Source organism: Meleagris gallopavo, chromosome 14 (genome assembly GCF_905368555.1).
Source record: "Meleagris gallopavo chromosome 14, MGAL_WU_HG_1.1, whole genome shotgun sequence".
Classification (NCBI taxonomy): domain Eukaryota; kingdom Metazoa; phylum Chordata; class Aves; order Galliformes; family Phasianidae; genus Meleagris; species Meleagris gallopavo.
In genome coordinates, this window is record NC_139417.1 from 5372399 (window position 1) to 5387214 (window position 14816).

Here is a 14816-nt window from a genome sequence, read left to right on the forward strand (position 1 = left end):
TTGAGCCATAAGCTCAGGGGAACCTCAGTGTGTTGCAATGTTTCGAAGGTCTGCACAGTTGTGCTGTTCAGGTGCCCACAAAATTAAATAGTGTCAGAATTGGAAGTGTGGAGGAAGCAGCTACCATGGCCATTCCCATGTGCTCTCATGCTCTTTAAAGAAATCCTGAGGGAACACGTATACTTCTGTAACCATTCTAGGCAGAAACTGTGTTTAGAGGCCATGGCCTGACATACCACATTGAATCTTGCACAGCAGTTTCAGTTCAGTGCCATTGGCCTGCACATAAGACCCATCTAATTTCATTTTTAGACCCAGTAAAACTAAGTTTTTTGAGATGCTGTTTGCAAGAAACATCTAATTATTTACTCCTCCTAACAGTATGCTGCAAGAAAACATCTTGAAATACCTTGTTCTTTCCTCATAGCTTCTACAACCTGCCATTAAAAAAGCTCTTGCTACAGAGCTCTTCCTTTTAGCATTACATATTTTGCTTCATGTTTTCAAAAAAGTTGCAACTCATTCTATTGCAGAAGACACCTTCCCAGAGATTTTATGGAGATTTGTCTTCCTATGTGAATAACCAGGCCAACAAGACTGCAGAACAGATTCTAAAATGGGTAATGCTTCACATTCTCCCACAAGTGTATTATTTTAAGTGGAAAAGGATGAAGTTTAACATCCCTCACTCAGCAGGAAGTTGAGTTCTTCAAAGAACAGCTCTGTTCCTGCTCCCCCCATCCTTCATGTTCTTATGTAACTGTTCAGTGCTTAATCTCCCTAATATCTTTTAAAAATATTAAAATCTACTTTGCTGACGAGTAAGAATTACAACACTGGAGACTGTGGTCTTTTTTAGGGTTCATCTAAAAGCCATTGCCTGCCGTTTTAGGACAACAATACACTGCTCACAGCTTACCAGCTTTTCAGAAGTTAGATTTGAGCAATAGGGCCCTTAAGTGCCTCTGTTTCACACATATTGTACACACAGATATTTTTGGTAGGACCTAGAAGACTAAGAATTGGGTCTTACATCTCATACCTCACATTAGAAATTCAGAGTAATCAGTGTGCTGCTGGTATGTATAGTTACACGTACACATACATATAGATACACACATGCAGACACGTGTATAGGCTTGTTTTGGAGTCAGATATTTTGAAGAGGGGGAAGAGGATTTTGATCTTTGTACTTCACTCACAATAGTTATAGCAGTTCTCCTTTGCTTGCTGAAAACTTAGGATCCTTGAACATACCCCAGTATTTTCCAGAAATATGTGTTTGGAAATGCATTTCTATTTCCTTGGCAATGAATTGTTAAGGAAGAACATCAGAGCATTAACCAACATGAAAGAGTCCTTGGTTCTTGAAGTTCCAAACACAAGAATACTGAAATTAGGAAGCTCACAAGTTGTGTTCTGTGTCAGCAGAAAAGAAGGGTTCATTAGAGAATATTTTCAGATTCACTGGGAACAAATTGTTTAGGTCTGATCTGCTTTAAGCAAGACAATTCACTTCAAGTTTTGAAACCATATTTAAACTCAGGACTCAATAGGTGGGTTACCTTCTGCTGCATTTGTCAAAGTAAAATTTGCTCTGTTAAAATAGCATGCATTTTTGCTGTTTTCTCCATATCTCCACTCTCTCCTCTGATTTCCAGGAATTTTCTTGATACCAGCACACTGTTTTGTCATCACTGTGTTTTTTGCTCCCCCTCCCCTTTTTAACTTGTTTTATTAGTCATATAGTACACATCTGCAGTCTAATTAATTTTTTTTTCATTTTTCTTACCATTTAGCAGATGTTAAGCAAAAGAATTTGCCCATTTTTCAGCAGAAGCAAAATAATTTAGTTGAGTTATGTTAGCAAGTTCTTGTCTTATTACACACCTTCACAGTATCGATTTCCCACTGTCTGCCAGAACAACAAATGCCTGTTTTAAGAGATGCTCACTCATCTGCTGCGTACAAATAACACTAATGTTGAAACACATGCTTCAAGAGAAAAAGCACTGCCTTCAGCATCAAATCCTTATTCTCATAACTTAGTGGTCTGTTCAATTACATACTGAAGATAAAATGAACAAAACAGTTTTCATTTATTTGAAAATGTAAGTTTAAGTTTTGCCCAACCCAAGTCTTATATCATCCCTATCTGACATAGGAATGATAAAGAATATATAGCACTTAGTCACAATAAAGAGTTTGTTTTGGATACAGACTGTGCTTTCCACTTAAAAGTAAGATAATTTTCATGAGCAAAATAAGCTCATGAAAGAGAAGTGGAAGTAGAAGTGAGAATTCTAGTAGTAATTTGCACTTCTACTGTAGGCTTCTTTCAGCAAGACTATCAGTCACAAATCACACTTCCCGTAGCTGATTGAAAAAGAGCTGAACAAAAGTATCTGGTGTACATTTCCTTCTGACAAGAAGGCAGAGAAAGCACGATCTTGACCAAACACGAGCACACTTTAACAGATGTCAGATAACTCTACTTTAATTAAGGCAAACAAAAATAAGCTTCCATCCAAAAGCAGCACAAATCCTGATACATGATTTACGTCATATGAACAGTCTGTCTCAGCAGAGAACATCTCTGGAGGCAAAAAAGTCAGGCTGGTCTCTACACTAATGCAATCTTTGGCTTCCTGCTGAGACTGTGTGCAGGGGTAGCACTCACTGCCAACAGCGACATGCAAAGTCACAAGCTCATTTTATGTAAGCCATAAAGCAGCCTTCACAAAGCACCACAAAGACAGTGCCACTCACTAGATCGCACTGAGCACACCTCAGCTCAGATTGAGAGCGTCTTCTAGATGCTGGAGACTTCGTAATGCTTGACTGTGACTTTTTCTCCCAAGAGAACAAAGCCAGTTTTAAATTCATTTAAAAATAAATCAGTCAGGACAGGTACAGAATTTAGACTGAGCTGCAAATAACAGAGCTCTGAGATTGTTCCACCTTAACAGACAATTCCTTCTATACCTCCTCCCCAAACAAAAAGAGATTTCTCACGGTAAAAAGCAGGAAAGAATTTACCTTGGTAAGATTTAGCAAAAACATCACTCCCCAAGCTGGAAACATGCCGGCTGGTTTCCCATATTTACATTAGGAGGTGCTCTACAAAAGTTGGTGTATTGAACATTTCTTCCTTACACTGAGCATCTGAATTTTAGAAGTTTGTGGTGTTTTATCAAATATTAAATGAAATGAACTAATTGCAAGTTAGGCTTATACAACTTAATTAGTTAAATATCTACTGTTATACTTAACATGATGATTCACTGCATTTAACAAAGCTTTGCAATCAACTAATTATCCTCAATTATACTTGTAGATTTTAAGTTTGATTCACACTCAGCAAATTAGTACAAAATTAAGTGAAACACCACCCAAACTTTTTTTGGTACACTGTCCTCCTTGCAAGACAGTGAGTGCACTACTAACCCATCCCGTGTACCTGCCTTCTGCACTCAGCAACCTGCACTACAGAGACATCCTTTCTACTCTGGCTCTTTTTTTGTTGGGACAACTGACTACTTTTACTTTCTTTTTTGGACTCTTTTTTTCTTGCAGAAATCCATCACTGTGCTCACTAACAGTAACAGAACACAGCAATTCCTCCTCCATAAGATCAAAGTAAAAAGTTCCTACCAATCTGCCAACTTCTCCAAATTATTTAATCAGACTTCAGCTATATTTTTCGTACTGATATAAATTGAAAGTTTCAGGGCTTGTATAACACTTCTATGCTATTGCAAGTAAGCTACCATTTGGTAATGTGACACTGTCTTGATACTGCAGTGTCAGTGAGCAACACCTGCTTTACACAGGTTGAACTCTGAAGACAGGAGTTCGAAACTTTTAAGGAAAAGCTCCTTAAGCCCTAAGGTACAAATTCTATAGATGACTTCACAGAAGCATGAATTTCTTCCTAAAAGTACTGATTTTGTGAAGCATTTGGCAAAGAGAATCCCAGTTTCCTTTACAAAGGTTTCCAGTTTTGAAGCACTAATCACTGCCAGCACCTGGGCACAAAGCAGCCCTGCTGCACTGGGGTTGAAGATGGGTCTGTACATGAGGGAACAAGAGGACACAGCATCTCACAAGCTGCCTTCATCCTGACACTGTAGATATCCAAAACAAGCACTATCCACATTTGATATTGAACTGTTACAGAACTTCTGCAGAGAAGGGATCCTTATTCCCGAATTAAATATATGCAAGGTGCACATAACATTTAACTCTGAAGAAACGGAGATTTTTCCTCCTTGAATGGGAAGCTACAGATGGCCATAACCTTCAGGTTAAGCTTTCAGAAAGCAAAAGTAACTGCAGGACTGGAAGAATGCCTTAAAACAAGGGCATGTTCTGTCTTCTGATTTAGAGACTTCCTCCAGTTTCTGCATCTGAACATTAAACTGATCTGAAGCTGGCTTGTTGCACCTGCTCCCAGATAGTTGGAGCCACAGCAGCTACTGTCACAGTCCCAAACCACGCAGCTGGGGAGCCCACAGCTGTGATCCCCCTATACAGCGATGATGCATGGTGACCTGGAGAGGGGCCCAGGCTAATTCCATAAAAAATAAAGAGGTAAGATGACAAATCAGGGGAAAGAGGGGACAGGATTTTTTATGTGAAAGAGGCTCTGAAGATCTGACTCCCCTGGATGTACACATAGGCCAAAGAGCCCAGGACCAGACACAGCGGGCTGTCTCCCAGCTTCCCCACTAAGCCCCGCAGGGTATGCCTCACAGTGATACATCTCTGCCATAAATATCCCAGATTAATTCTGATCCCAGCATCAAATCCACTTAAGAGACTTAAAAGCCTTCAAGTCCTCAGAGCTGCCTGCCCAAAAAGGGCTCTGCAAATGAGTCTTGGGCTGGTGGAGATGAGATGTTATCAAACAAGGCAAGCCATTTGTACAATTTTAGTAATGTCGTTTGCGAGAGACAAATGGGACCAGATAGCTGAGCTGACATCTTGTACTAACTGCACGGCCACGGGAAACCCTCAGTACTGGGAATGAGTGCATGGGGTAGGATTTGGGTAAATACTTTCTGTACATTTCCATGAATTTATGTTCTGTAAATTTGTACTCCATATGTATTTCCTGGAAATAGCTCTTCCTGCTTATAATGAGGACTGGTTGTTAAACGACAGCATATGCTCTCCAGCATGTTTAAGGAGCTATTTGCTTAGCTTGCCTGCAGACATCTCTACGAAAAAGAAGTCTGAAAGGACCACTCCGGCACTGCTAGAACACCCCGCGCTGTTAGCACAGACAGCAGGGAGGGAGCTGGGGGTGGGGTTGCTTCCTCCCCTCTCCGTCACATCGAGGGGGTGAAAGGCATTTGGGAACAGGAGCACGAAGAAGGGGCAGTGGGTGACCAGCGACCCTTTCCCCATTTCCTTCAACTCCCCCAGCAGTACAGTAAGAAAACAAGAGTTCAGAGCACCGCAATTTCGAGACTACGCAGCGACACTTCCTCCCAGATCATAACAGGCCCGGGAAGGGCACACGCGGGCTTGGGAGCAGTTCCCGGGCTCTCCGAGGGGCACCCTCCCGGCCGGGCCTCCTAAAGGATGCCTGCGGGCAGCCGAGCCGCGTTCCGTGCCCAGCCTACCTCGGGCAGCGGCGGAAAGCAGACGAGAGGCCCCGAGTAGGGCATCTCCCCGAGGAGCCGCACCTCACCCCTCGGCGCAGCGGACGGGCGGACTCGGGGGGCAGCGGGGCCGGTCCGGCGCGGCGGTGGAAGCCGGGAGAGGGCGCGCAGCGCTGCGGGGCGGCTCCGGCACAACCCCGGCCTGAGCCCGAGAGCTTATTTGTAAACACGGGGAACTCGAGTGTACCAGAGCACAAGTAGCTCTTTGTGCTGTAGCAGAGCAGTGAAGTGGGCTCTTAATACGATGCATGCTTTTCCCACTCAATTCAAGTAAAGCTAAGTCTTAAATTACTTGTCCGTCAGTAGAAACGAGGCGGGTAAACGCTCCGACTTCAGTTATTGCCATTCTCGAATTTCTGTTACTAAGAATCGCGCACAATTAAGCAGCTTTCTGCACACCGTAAAGGAGCCACGATTAATTACAGATTATTGAGTCTGCAAGTAGACGCAAAGATTTGGAACAAACGTGTCTCTGAAAGCGGCGAGCCCGCGTTTGGATGAGTCAGTTCGCGCTGTGGCGAGCTGCCAGGGTCTGCTGACCCATTCTCTGGGTCACTTTCGTTAGCGGCGAGAGCGCGGCCGCTGCGCGCTGCCCGGAGCGCTGGGAGGAGCGGCGGACCCGTGCCCGGCCGGCGGAGAGCCGGCACCACCCGCCCGGGGAGCGCGGGCGGTTCCGGGGGCTCCCGCCCGTACCCCCGGGGGGCAGCGGCTTCCCGAGGGGCGCCGATGCTGGAACGGCCGGGAACAGGCCCTAGGGAGAAGGGTGGGCTCGCCCCGTTTCTCTCAGCGCCCCGTTAGCGCTGCGAAGATAGAGTGCCCGGGGCATCCCTAGAAGCGCGCGGGGCTGCCGGGGCACCGGCGGCGGAGATAGCCGTAGAGAAAGCTACAGGCGCAGCAGGCAGAGAAACCTGCTTGGGGGAGCCCCGGGCGTGCTGCCGCAGCTCAGACCCTGGGGAGAAGCTCTCCTCGGAATCCTGACCGGAGCGCCGGTGAAGCGCTGGCATCCAGATGGGAGAGGAGCCGGGGGACCGGGCTGAGGCCGCCCCTGCCTGGCGAGGACCCCCTCCTTCGCGGCGAGCTGCCCGCTGAGCCGAGCCGCCCAGGGCTCCCTCCTAGGCGCACGCTGGAGGGGAGTTGCGCTCTTCTCAGAGCTTGTACGCGGGATGGCCTTAAGAAACCGAAGGCAGGAGACGAACGAGAAGGAAAGCCCCACCAGAGAAACACCCTCCTCGAAAAGGGCACGCAAACCCGGGAGCCGCTTACTTTTCGTGCTTTGCGTTTTCCTGGATGGCGCTCAGCACCCCCGGGTACGTGGGGGGGACGCCCTGCTGGAGCCTGCATGTGGCCAGGTGCCGGTGATGCTCATCCTGGAGACAGGCATTTTCATGGTACAACTTGGCCACTTGCTGCTCTAGCTCGTCTATCCTCCGCTTCTGCTTCTCCAGCAGCTCCTGCTGCGTCTCAATAATCTTGTTCAGCTCCTTCAGGTACTCCGCCGCCTTGCTAGGGTTCTCCGCCGGGCTCTCCATGGCCTCCCCACACCTCTCACCCTCGGAGAAGCAGGTGGGGGGCGCAGGTGCCGACCAGCCCGCTCCGCCGGGAACTTAAGCGAGAGGGAAGAAATAAATAACCCGCCGGAAACCAGCCCCCCTGCCAGCTCCGCTCTTCCCCTCCTAGAGCAGTCGCTGCCCAGGCGAGCGTAGGAGCGGCGCGCAGCGGCTCCTAGTCCGAGCCGCCATTGCTGGCATTCGGCTTCCCGCTACCGAGCGAGGGCAGAGCCGGCGGGGACCGCGGACACCGAGCCGCCGGCGGGAGCCACCGCCGGAGCTGCGCGGAGCCCCGCCGCCGCTGGCGCACGGGCGCTGTCCCGCCCCGCCGGAGCCGCAGCCGGGTCAGCCCGTCGCCTGGCAGCGCCCGCGCCCCCGCGGAGCTCGCAGCCGGGCATGGAAGCCCACAAATCCGCTCGGCGCTGCGGCTCCGCGCCGGCTCCTGTCGCTCTCGCGCCTCAGCCCGCCGCCCGCCCGCCTCAGCCGCGGGGGCCGCCGCTGTCGGAGATGCGCTTTAAGTAGCCGAGCTGCCTCCTGCGGGGGGCCGGCGGCTGAGCGGCTCCGCGGAGGGGCGCATCTCTGGGCGGCCCGCTGCAGCCTTCCGTGGGCGCCGCCACCCGTCCCTGCGTTGGGGGGGCTCGATGTCGGAGCTCGGTGGGGGAAGAGCTCCGGGAACGGCGCGGGCAGGGGAGCTTTTAGCCCGTTCCACCCTGCTCTACGGCCCAGCTCTGCCCCCTGGGCTCGGGAAGAAGCGCGGGGTGGCAGGGCAGCCAAGCGGGGAATCTGCTCTGCGAGACCTGATGTAAGAGCAAAGATTTTCCTTGGCACATTTATTGCGGAAGTGGCATCGTGGTGCCGGCTCCCTGAGAGCCGGGAGCTCTCCAGCACTACTCTCGGAGTCACACTCGTGCTGACCGCTGCGTAGCAGAGACCGCTGCCTTTCCGTCAGCAGCCCCGACATCTGAGACCTCTGTCGGTGAGATGCTGCTTCCCGTTAAGGTTGCATCAGGCCAAGAAAAGTTGCTGAGATTGGGGTCCTATATCATCCACGCATGCACAGATGGGAACCCTTAAGAAAACAGGGAATAGGAAAGGGAAACAGAAGGAGATATTGCAGGAAGATGATAAGATGAATAAGTGCTTTTCTCCCCCCTTCCTCTCCTTATCTCCTTAATATTTTTCTTGTTTTCTCTTTTCTCCACCTTTAAAGTTTTCAAGCTTCCAATTGGTATGATTTCCTCACAGCAGTTGTTGCTGCTGTCAAAATGGCACTGGTACTCTCTCGGAAAGTCAGCCCTCCTAGCATAGCCAGGATGTGTTGCTTTGGGAGTACAGCTGGTGCAGCAGGCTGAAGGAGTGGGGGAAATCACAGCAGCCTACTGGGAGGTTGGAGACTGGGCTCTCCTCATCCCTCCTAGGAGGGAGGGGCTGAAGTTCTTGGAATGGAATTCTAGAAGAAGATATTTGTCACAGTCCCTACCCCAACAGCTTACTGAAGAGCTGAGGAGATCCATCTAGCCATTTCCACCTGTGTTCTGCTCTTGAGGTAGAAAGAAGTTATCCCCAGAACTGTTACTTTTGTTCTGGCCATATGTGCTGCAAACCAAGGCCTGCTGTCTCTATCAACATGACTGAAGCACAAAGGGCTAATTACACTCCTGCTGGGGACTGCAAATTCACAGAAAAGTCTTTAGCTACTCTTTTAAGAAGCCAAGCTTCTTTTTGATAAATCTCACCAGAATTATTGGATGTATGAGTAATTACTTCTACAGAATGTAACTGAAGAATGGCCTGCTCATTTTGGAAGGAAATGCTTATCATAACATCTCACTGAGGCACCCTGCATCATTTTCTTTGTGCAAACCAGGATACTTATCAGGTGTAAATAAGTAGTGCAAGAGAACTTATTTTTATATGCAAAATAAAATGCAAAGTAAGACACTAAGAACTCAATGTACACAAGCAGCTTATAAAGCACTTCACAAAAAGGAATGCTGAAGTGTGCAGCAGTAAGTACAATAGCTTGTCTTTCAAAAAGATCTTGGGTAGGTAACCCTGAGTTCATGGGAAACTGCTAAAGAGGCATGGGCCATTTAAAATTACTTTCTTTTACAGACTTAAGCAAATACCTCAGTTCCCATATGGCATAACTGTATCTTGTTCAGTCACAGTCTTGCTAGATGAGCTGAGTAATAATACAAGGGACGGTCTTGAAGTAATGCCTCCTATTTTATTATTTTAACCAACTATGTGAGAGGTAGATGTTGGTAATATGGCGGTATAGGTTAAACCTTCCCATCAGCATTCCATCACATTTTGTTGCCATGTGACAGATGGCAGCAGAGGACAGTGACAAAATGGCATCTGATGTGGAAGTGCCTATGAAGCAAAGAGGCCTGACTGAATTTCTCCATGTGGAAAAAGATGGCACCTATGGTCACTCATCCATACTTTTTGATCATTTATAAAGACCAAACTGGATGTTGGCACAGTGAGGTGGTGGCTGGTACAATTCAGCAGTGATCACAGTAGGTTGCCTATGCTAGCGCAGATATTTACAAACATGGCATGCAGGCTCTTGCACTGACAAAAGTGCAGAGTTTATGGTGATAACTATGTTGAAAGATAGTGCTGTGTTGTTTTTTTTTTACCTGATAATCTGCTCTATCAAATAGCATTATTGTTCTATTTACGTCTATGGTAGCTTACACAGAAATAAATAGGGAGCATTACTTTCAGAGCAAGCTATGTAACTTGTAAAGTGTCTAGTTTCATCTTCTGGATTTTTTTCTGTCTGGCTCATTTTGGTTGATTTTAGCGGGTTTTTTTTTGAGAGGATACCACTAGATTTTCCTCTTCTCAGGAGCTCAGTAACAACAAATTAATGAACTTCACCTGTGCAACACAATGGACAGTTTAACAATGACAGCAGAGCAGCAAGATTCCAGAACACAGAAAGCAAAGATTTGTTCAAATCCAACAGCACTTTGGACTCAGAAATAAGGGAAAGAAGCTGCTTACCTTTAGAAAGCCTTAGATATGCAAGGACCTCCAACAAGACACTCTTGCCTCTACTGCCAACCCTTAAATGAGGTATGGGAAGAGGTGGATCCTGGCTCCACCCTTTCTGGTCACTCAGATGCATTGCATTGCATTGCACTGCATACACCTGAGCTTCCCTGGGTTGGCCCTGCCTTCCCACCAGGGGCTCCATCACTGGTTCAAGCCATCACAAGTAGCCCAAGTACTTAGGCTTTCCCATAAATAATGTAGAAAGAATCAAACCTACTGGATATGTTCTACCAGGAAACTGTAGGTTAGACTGAAAAATATGTACAGTAATCCTCAGAGACATCTTTGGACTGGCACCTGGCTTTTTCTGGGTCATGTTACTGGTGTGTTTTGCATGTTGCTTGACAAAGAGAATGGAGTACTCTGTGTCCAATGGGATTGTTTCTGTGAGCCTCCAAATACATGCATGTTTTATCACACTTCATAAATTAGCAAAAAGAATGTAAACTTAGAAAACAAGCATATTCATAAAATCAGTTCCATTTCTATCCGTGAGACAGATTATAAAAACAGATCCAACTTGTTCAGATTTGCTCAGAAAATTAAGTGGTATCAAGCCTAACCTTTTTGAGTAGGAAATTACCAAAATAGTGTTTTTATTAATTGCTAGCATCTGATATTAGACTGTCTAATTTTATAAGGTAAATAATACATGGTTAATTTTTGCCAGAGAAAGTGTCAAGGAATATTTTAATATTAAAGGAAATGTTGTTCATTCAGTAAGTAGAATCCTCTTACTGATTTATTATTAGCAATAAATAAATATCCCATCCCACTTCAGAGAATCCGTAAGATGATCATAATTTTAGACTGTCTCAGGTCTTACTGCCTAGTGAATTGATACCCTGCAGAGCACAATTTGTGACTGTTGGACCATTAGTGCCAGCGTCTGGTCCAAAGTCTGACTGCAGTTCAAAAAGAACCTCGCCTGCAGAACTTAAAGGTGCCTGGCTTAATGTCCTCCATCTGTCTTAGAACAGGTACATTTGTTTGCCTATCCACTTTAAAAAATCTGGTTCTTATTGGCACTTGCTATGTCTAAATTAAACGTTTTGTCAGTTTCAGGCTTATTGTACTGTGTTAAAATTAAGCTATGTTGTTATTATTTCAAAAGTTTTTTGGTATGGCTAAACCATACCACTGTGATCAGTGAACACAAAGCCAGATAACAATTTCTTCAAAGTAAGATATTTCCAGCAAAAAGCATTTCAAATATATTTTTATGTGAAATTAATTAGGCCAGTGTAATACAAAAAACACGGACCCAGAAGTCATGCAGTTATTTGCACATGATCTTAACTGTCTCTTCGATCTCTCTTAAAAAATTCTATTGGATACTGCTTCTTTCTTGTTCACTTATTTCACTGTGTCACTTCCCTCTCTCCTTCCTTGTTTTTCCTGTGTTGTATTTGGAGATTTAACATCATATCAGTGTTTGTAGAGCTGTTATATTTTAAATGTAGGTCCAGACCTCGTTCCCACCATGCCCCTAATGTCTACCCTTTTTTCATTTGTCCTAATAACACAGGACATATACGTTTCTTATCACACAACGGCATACTCACCACATAGCCTGAAGTTCTTGTTCATGCGCTGTGGGCTGACAGTGGGAAATCATCTGAGTGATGTGAGAAAAATCAGCGTTGTTTGTAGCCTGTTTGCTGCATGCTCCAGGCTCCCTGGAGAAAGAAGGCAATAGAAATTACACTGCTGACTTGTAGCGTTGTCCCAGTAGGCCAAATGTTTGCTATGGGACTGCTGTCTGACTCTAAGGTACTGATTAACTATTAAAAAAAAAAAAGAAAAAGTGCAGCATTAAAGAGTTGAACTCTCTTAGGAACTGTGGTGTCTCAGACTTGTTCTGTTCCCTCCCCAGCTCAGGTGTAACCCACTTTTAAAAATGACATCTTATTACCAGTATGTCTGACTTCTTTCAAGCACTGAGCTTCTTTACACCTTTTCCTACCACATATTTTTCCGGCAATAATCTCTTGAAAATCTGACCAAGTTGCCTTTTTACTGCTCCATAGACAAATAGCACATTTACTCAATTCAGCCACTCTTCTAGAAGAACGATCAGTCAATCCAGAAGTATTCTGTACTTTATTCTAGCATACTTCTTGCACTGCTGTTTAGAATTTGTACAGCTATGCCATGAAAGCATTTGAAAAATTAGCCTATGTTTCTACCCAGACAAGCCAAGCATGATAAAATGATAAAACTTATTTTATAAATGGTGTAGGAAAAAAAAAAATCTAGGTACTTAAGTTGAGATTCAAGCCAAATCAGAGCTGGAATGAGGGACAACTTTCATTAAAGAATAATATTTTCAATTAAGGGATGAACAGTAACTGAAGGAGAAAAATACATACTACAGTATCAGATATCTAGTGCCAATAGCAGATAAGTGCCAGAGGAAAATGCTTCACATTAAAGATGAACAACAGAAGCATACTGGCACGGACAAAAACCTTAGAAATCAGATTAGGAAGCTGAAAGCTAAAAGAGGAAAGCAAATAAACACTCTCTAAATTACAAATCATGAATTCACTGAAAGAAGGAAGAAATACCAAATGCTAAATTGTGATGGCATGAACTTATTGCAACATTTTTCTATTTCAAGGATATAAAGCCATAAAGTATCATATACAATACAATATAAATATTTCAATAAAAAAGTATAATAAAGTTTTCTTAAGGTCTGCTCTAAATGAAAACTTTCTCCTGTGGAAGTCTTTCATTTGCTAACTTCTACCTGAAGGAATAACTATCTATGCTACTAAAATTAATTTGACACATGACTTTCTATGTTAAAATGTTGCATTCCATTTTGATTACCTACATGTACATTTTAATGTACATTTTTATGTACTTTAATTGTTTGGATTAAATTCTTATGTTCTTATTACATTTCTCACATTTAAAGGTCCTGGAGAATTTCTGAAAATAGTACCTTTTCAGAAGAAGATTAAAGTTGATCTAATTGTCTTTTTTAAAATCATTGATGGAAATAAAGTCTGAAGAAAAACCTCTGATGAAAATAGGAGATCATCAGAAATATTTATTTGTCCTGGGCATTTTTAATTAGGTACCTAAAACTGATGAAAACCCTGATGATCCTTAGTGTTAGTTCCTTGTTCTCATTTCACATCTTTATTTGGCACAATAGGTTCTTGCCTCTTGGATGCTATAAGCAGAAACTCACTTATATAACACAGTAATATTTTTTACATTAGGAAAATATTTCTGTCGTACAAATGATGTCGATAAAATGAAATAAATAAAAATGAGACAATGCCCTGGCTGATCAGTATTAAAAGGTGTATTAATTTGTATTCTTTCCATTCTGTGTGAATCCAGTGGGTAAATTTGCAAATAATTTGTATGTACTCTATACCATTGTGTGTATATGATCAAAACTAATGGGTAATTCTTGTTTTGGCATTTAATACACCTTGAATGCTAGAAAATTCACCCTTGATAATTCTTTTAAGTATTATACATCTCTATATCTTCTAGCCATTATATGTTCAAACTCGTTTGAAATATTTTATCACTATAAGTGGTTTAAAACAGCATTCGAAGTCAGATCTACAGATCAGTCAGGAAGCACACAGGTGACTGAAAAGGAAGCTTACGGCAGAGGCTCAGAGAAAAAAAGCCAAACAACTTATTTTGTATCAGTTCCAACAACATAAAGATCTTGAAGGCCTATGCTCACGATCCTTTCAATACAGTCCAGACTGTCTTTTGGCTGAGTGTATTAATACACATCTGACCATTTTTTAATAGTGCTGCGAACCACTTCACCTGGTTTTTCTGGTTGTACAGCATCCATAGAGTAGCTACACTCTGTCAAGAATAGCATAACAGGAAAGTATATTGTTTTACTATGGATGTAGTTCAGCAGGTAGAAATGGGCGATGTTAATACATGCTGTCATTACTAAGCAGGTCTGTAGCAGATAATTACAGATTGCTGGTCAGAATCACTGCTCCCCCCCGTTTATCTCAAAATTTCCATCTTTCTGTCTGTAAAGTGGGCATTGTAACACAGCATACGTGCAAGATACTCTGAAGAGTGTTCTGGTGCTACAGGTGGTTTTTCCTTAGCCACATGGTGCAAGGCAAAGATCCCAAAGAATGACTTTGTGTTTAGACAGAGAAATGCTCTGCAGAGAACTGGCTCTGATATTGGAGGTGAGACATCAGCATCGGTGGAGTTCTCTGCTCCAGCCGGAGCCTTGCAGCCTGGACTAACCAGCACAGGTACAGCATGGGGCTGACAATTTACATCCTGGGGTCACTCTAAGTCCCATCTAGTTCGTGGATCTCTCTACATGGTTGTGTATATTGAGATTTTACATGAACTTCTATTATAAATTTAACTGTGTACATAATAGAGAAAAAAAGGGATCTATTTAAAATCTGAAGTATAGCAAACACATGATTGTTTTTCATCATTAAATGTAATAGCAGGAAGAGAAGGGGCACTTTTACTGGAAGGATAGAGGCATGTTACAGTGTTT

At 44.2% G+C, this 14816-nt stretch overlaps 1 protein-coding gene across 7 annotated transcripts in view; it reads right to left on the reverse strand.

The window, feature by feature from the left end:
- IQSEC1 (IQ motif and Sec7 domain ArfGEF 1) overlaps nucleotides 1-11921 on the reverse strand; it is a 317278-nt gene extending 305357 nt beyond the window's left edge. For 5 of the 7 annotated variants that reach the window (XM_031555538.2, XM_031555537.2, XM_085236053.1 and 2 more), the window contains exon 1: nucleotides 6933-7464. In XM_031555538.2, the coding sequence (XP_031411398.1) occupies nucleotides 6933-7198 (266 nt within the window). In that variant the 5' untranslated portion in view covers nucleotides 7199-7464. Of the gene's footprint in view, nucleotides 1-6932; nucleotides 7465-11853 lie in introns of those variants that run through there. The other 2 variants (XM_085236057.1, XM_085236054.1) reach the window with 1 other exon arrangement.
- Nucleotides 11922-14816: the final 2895 nt, after the last annotated feature.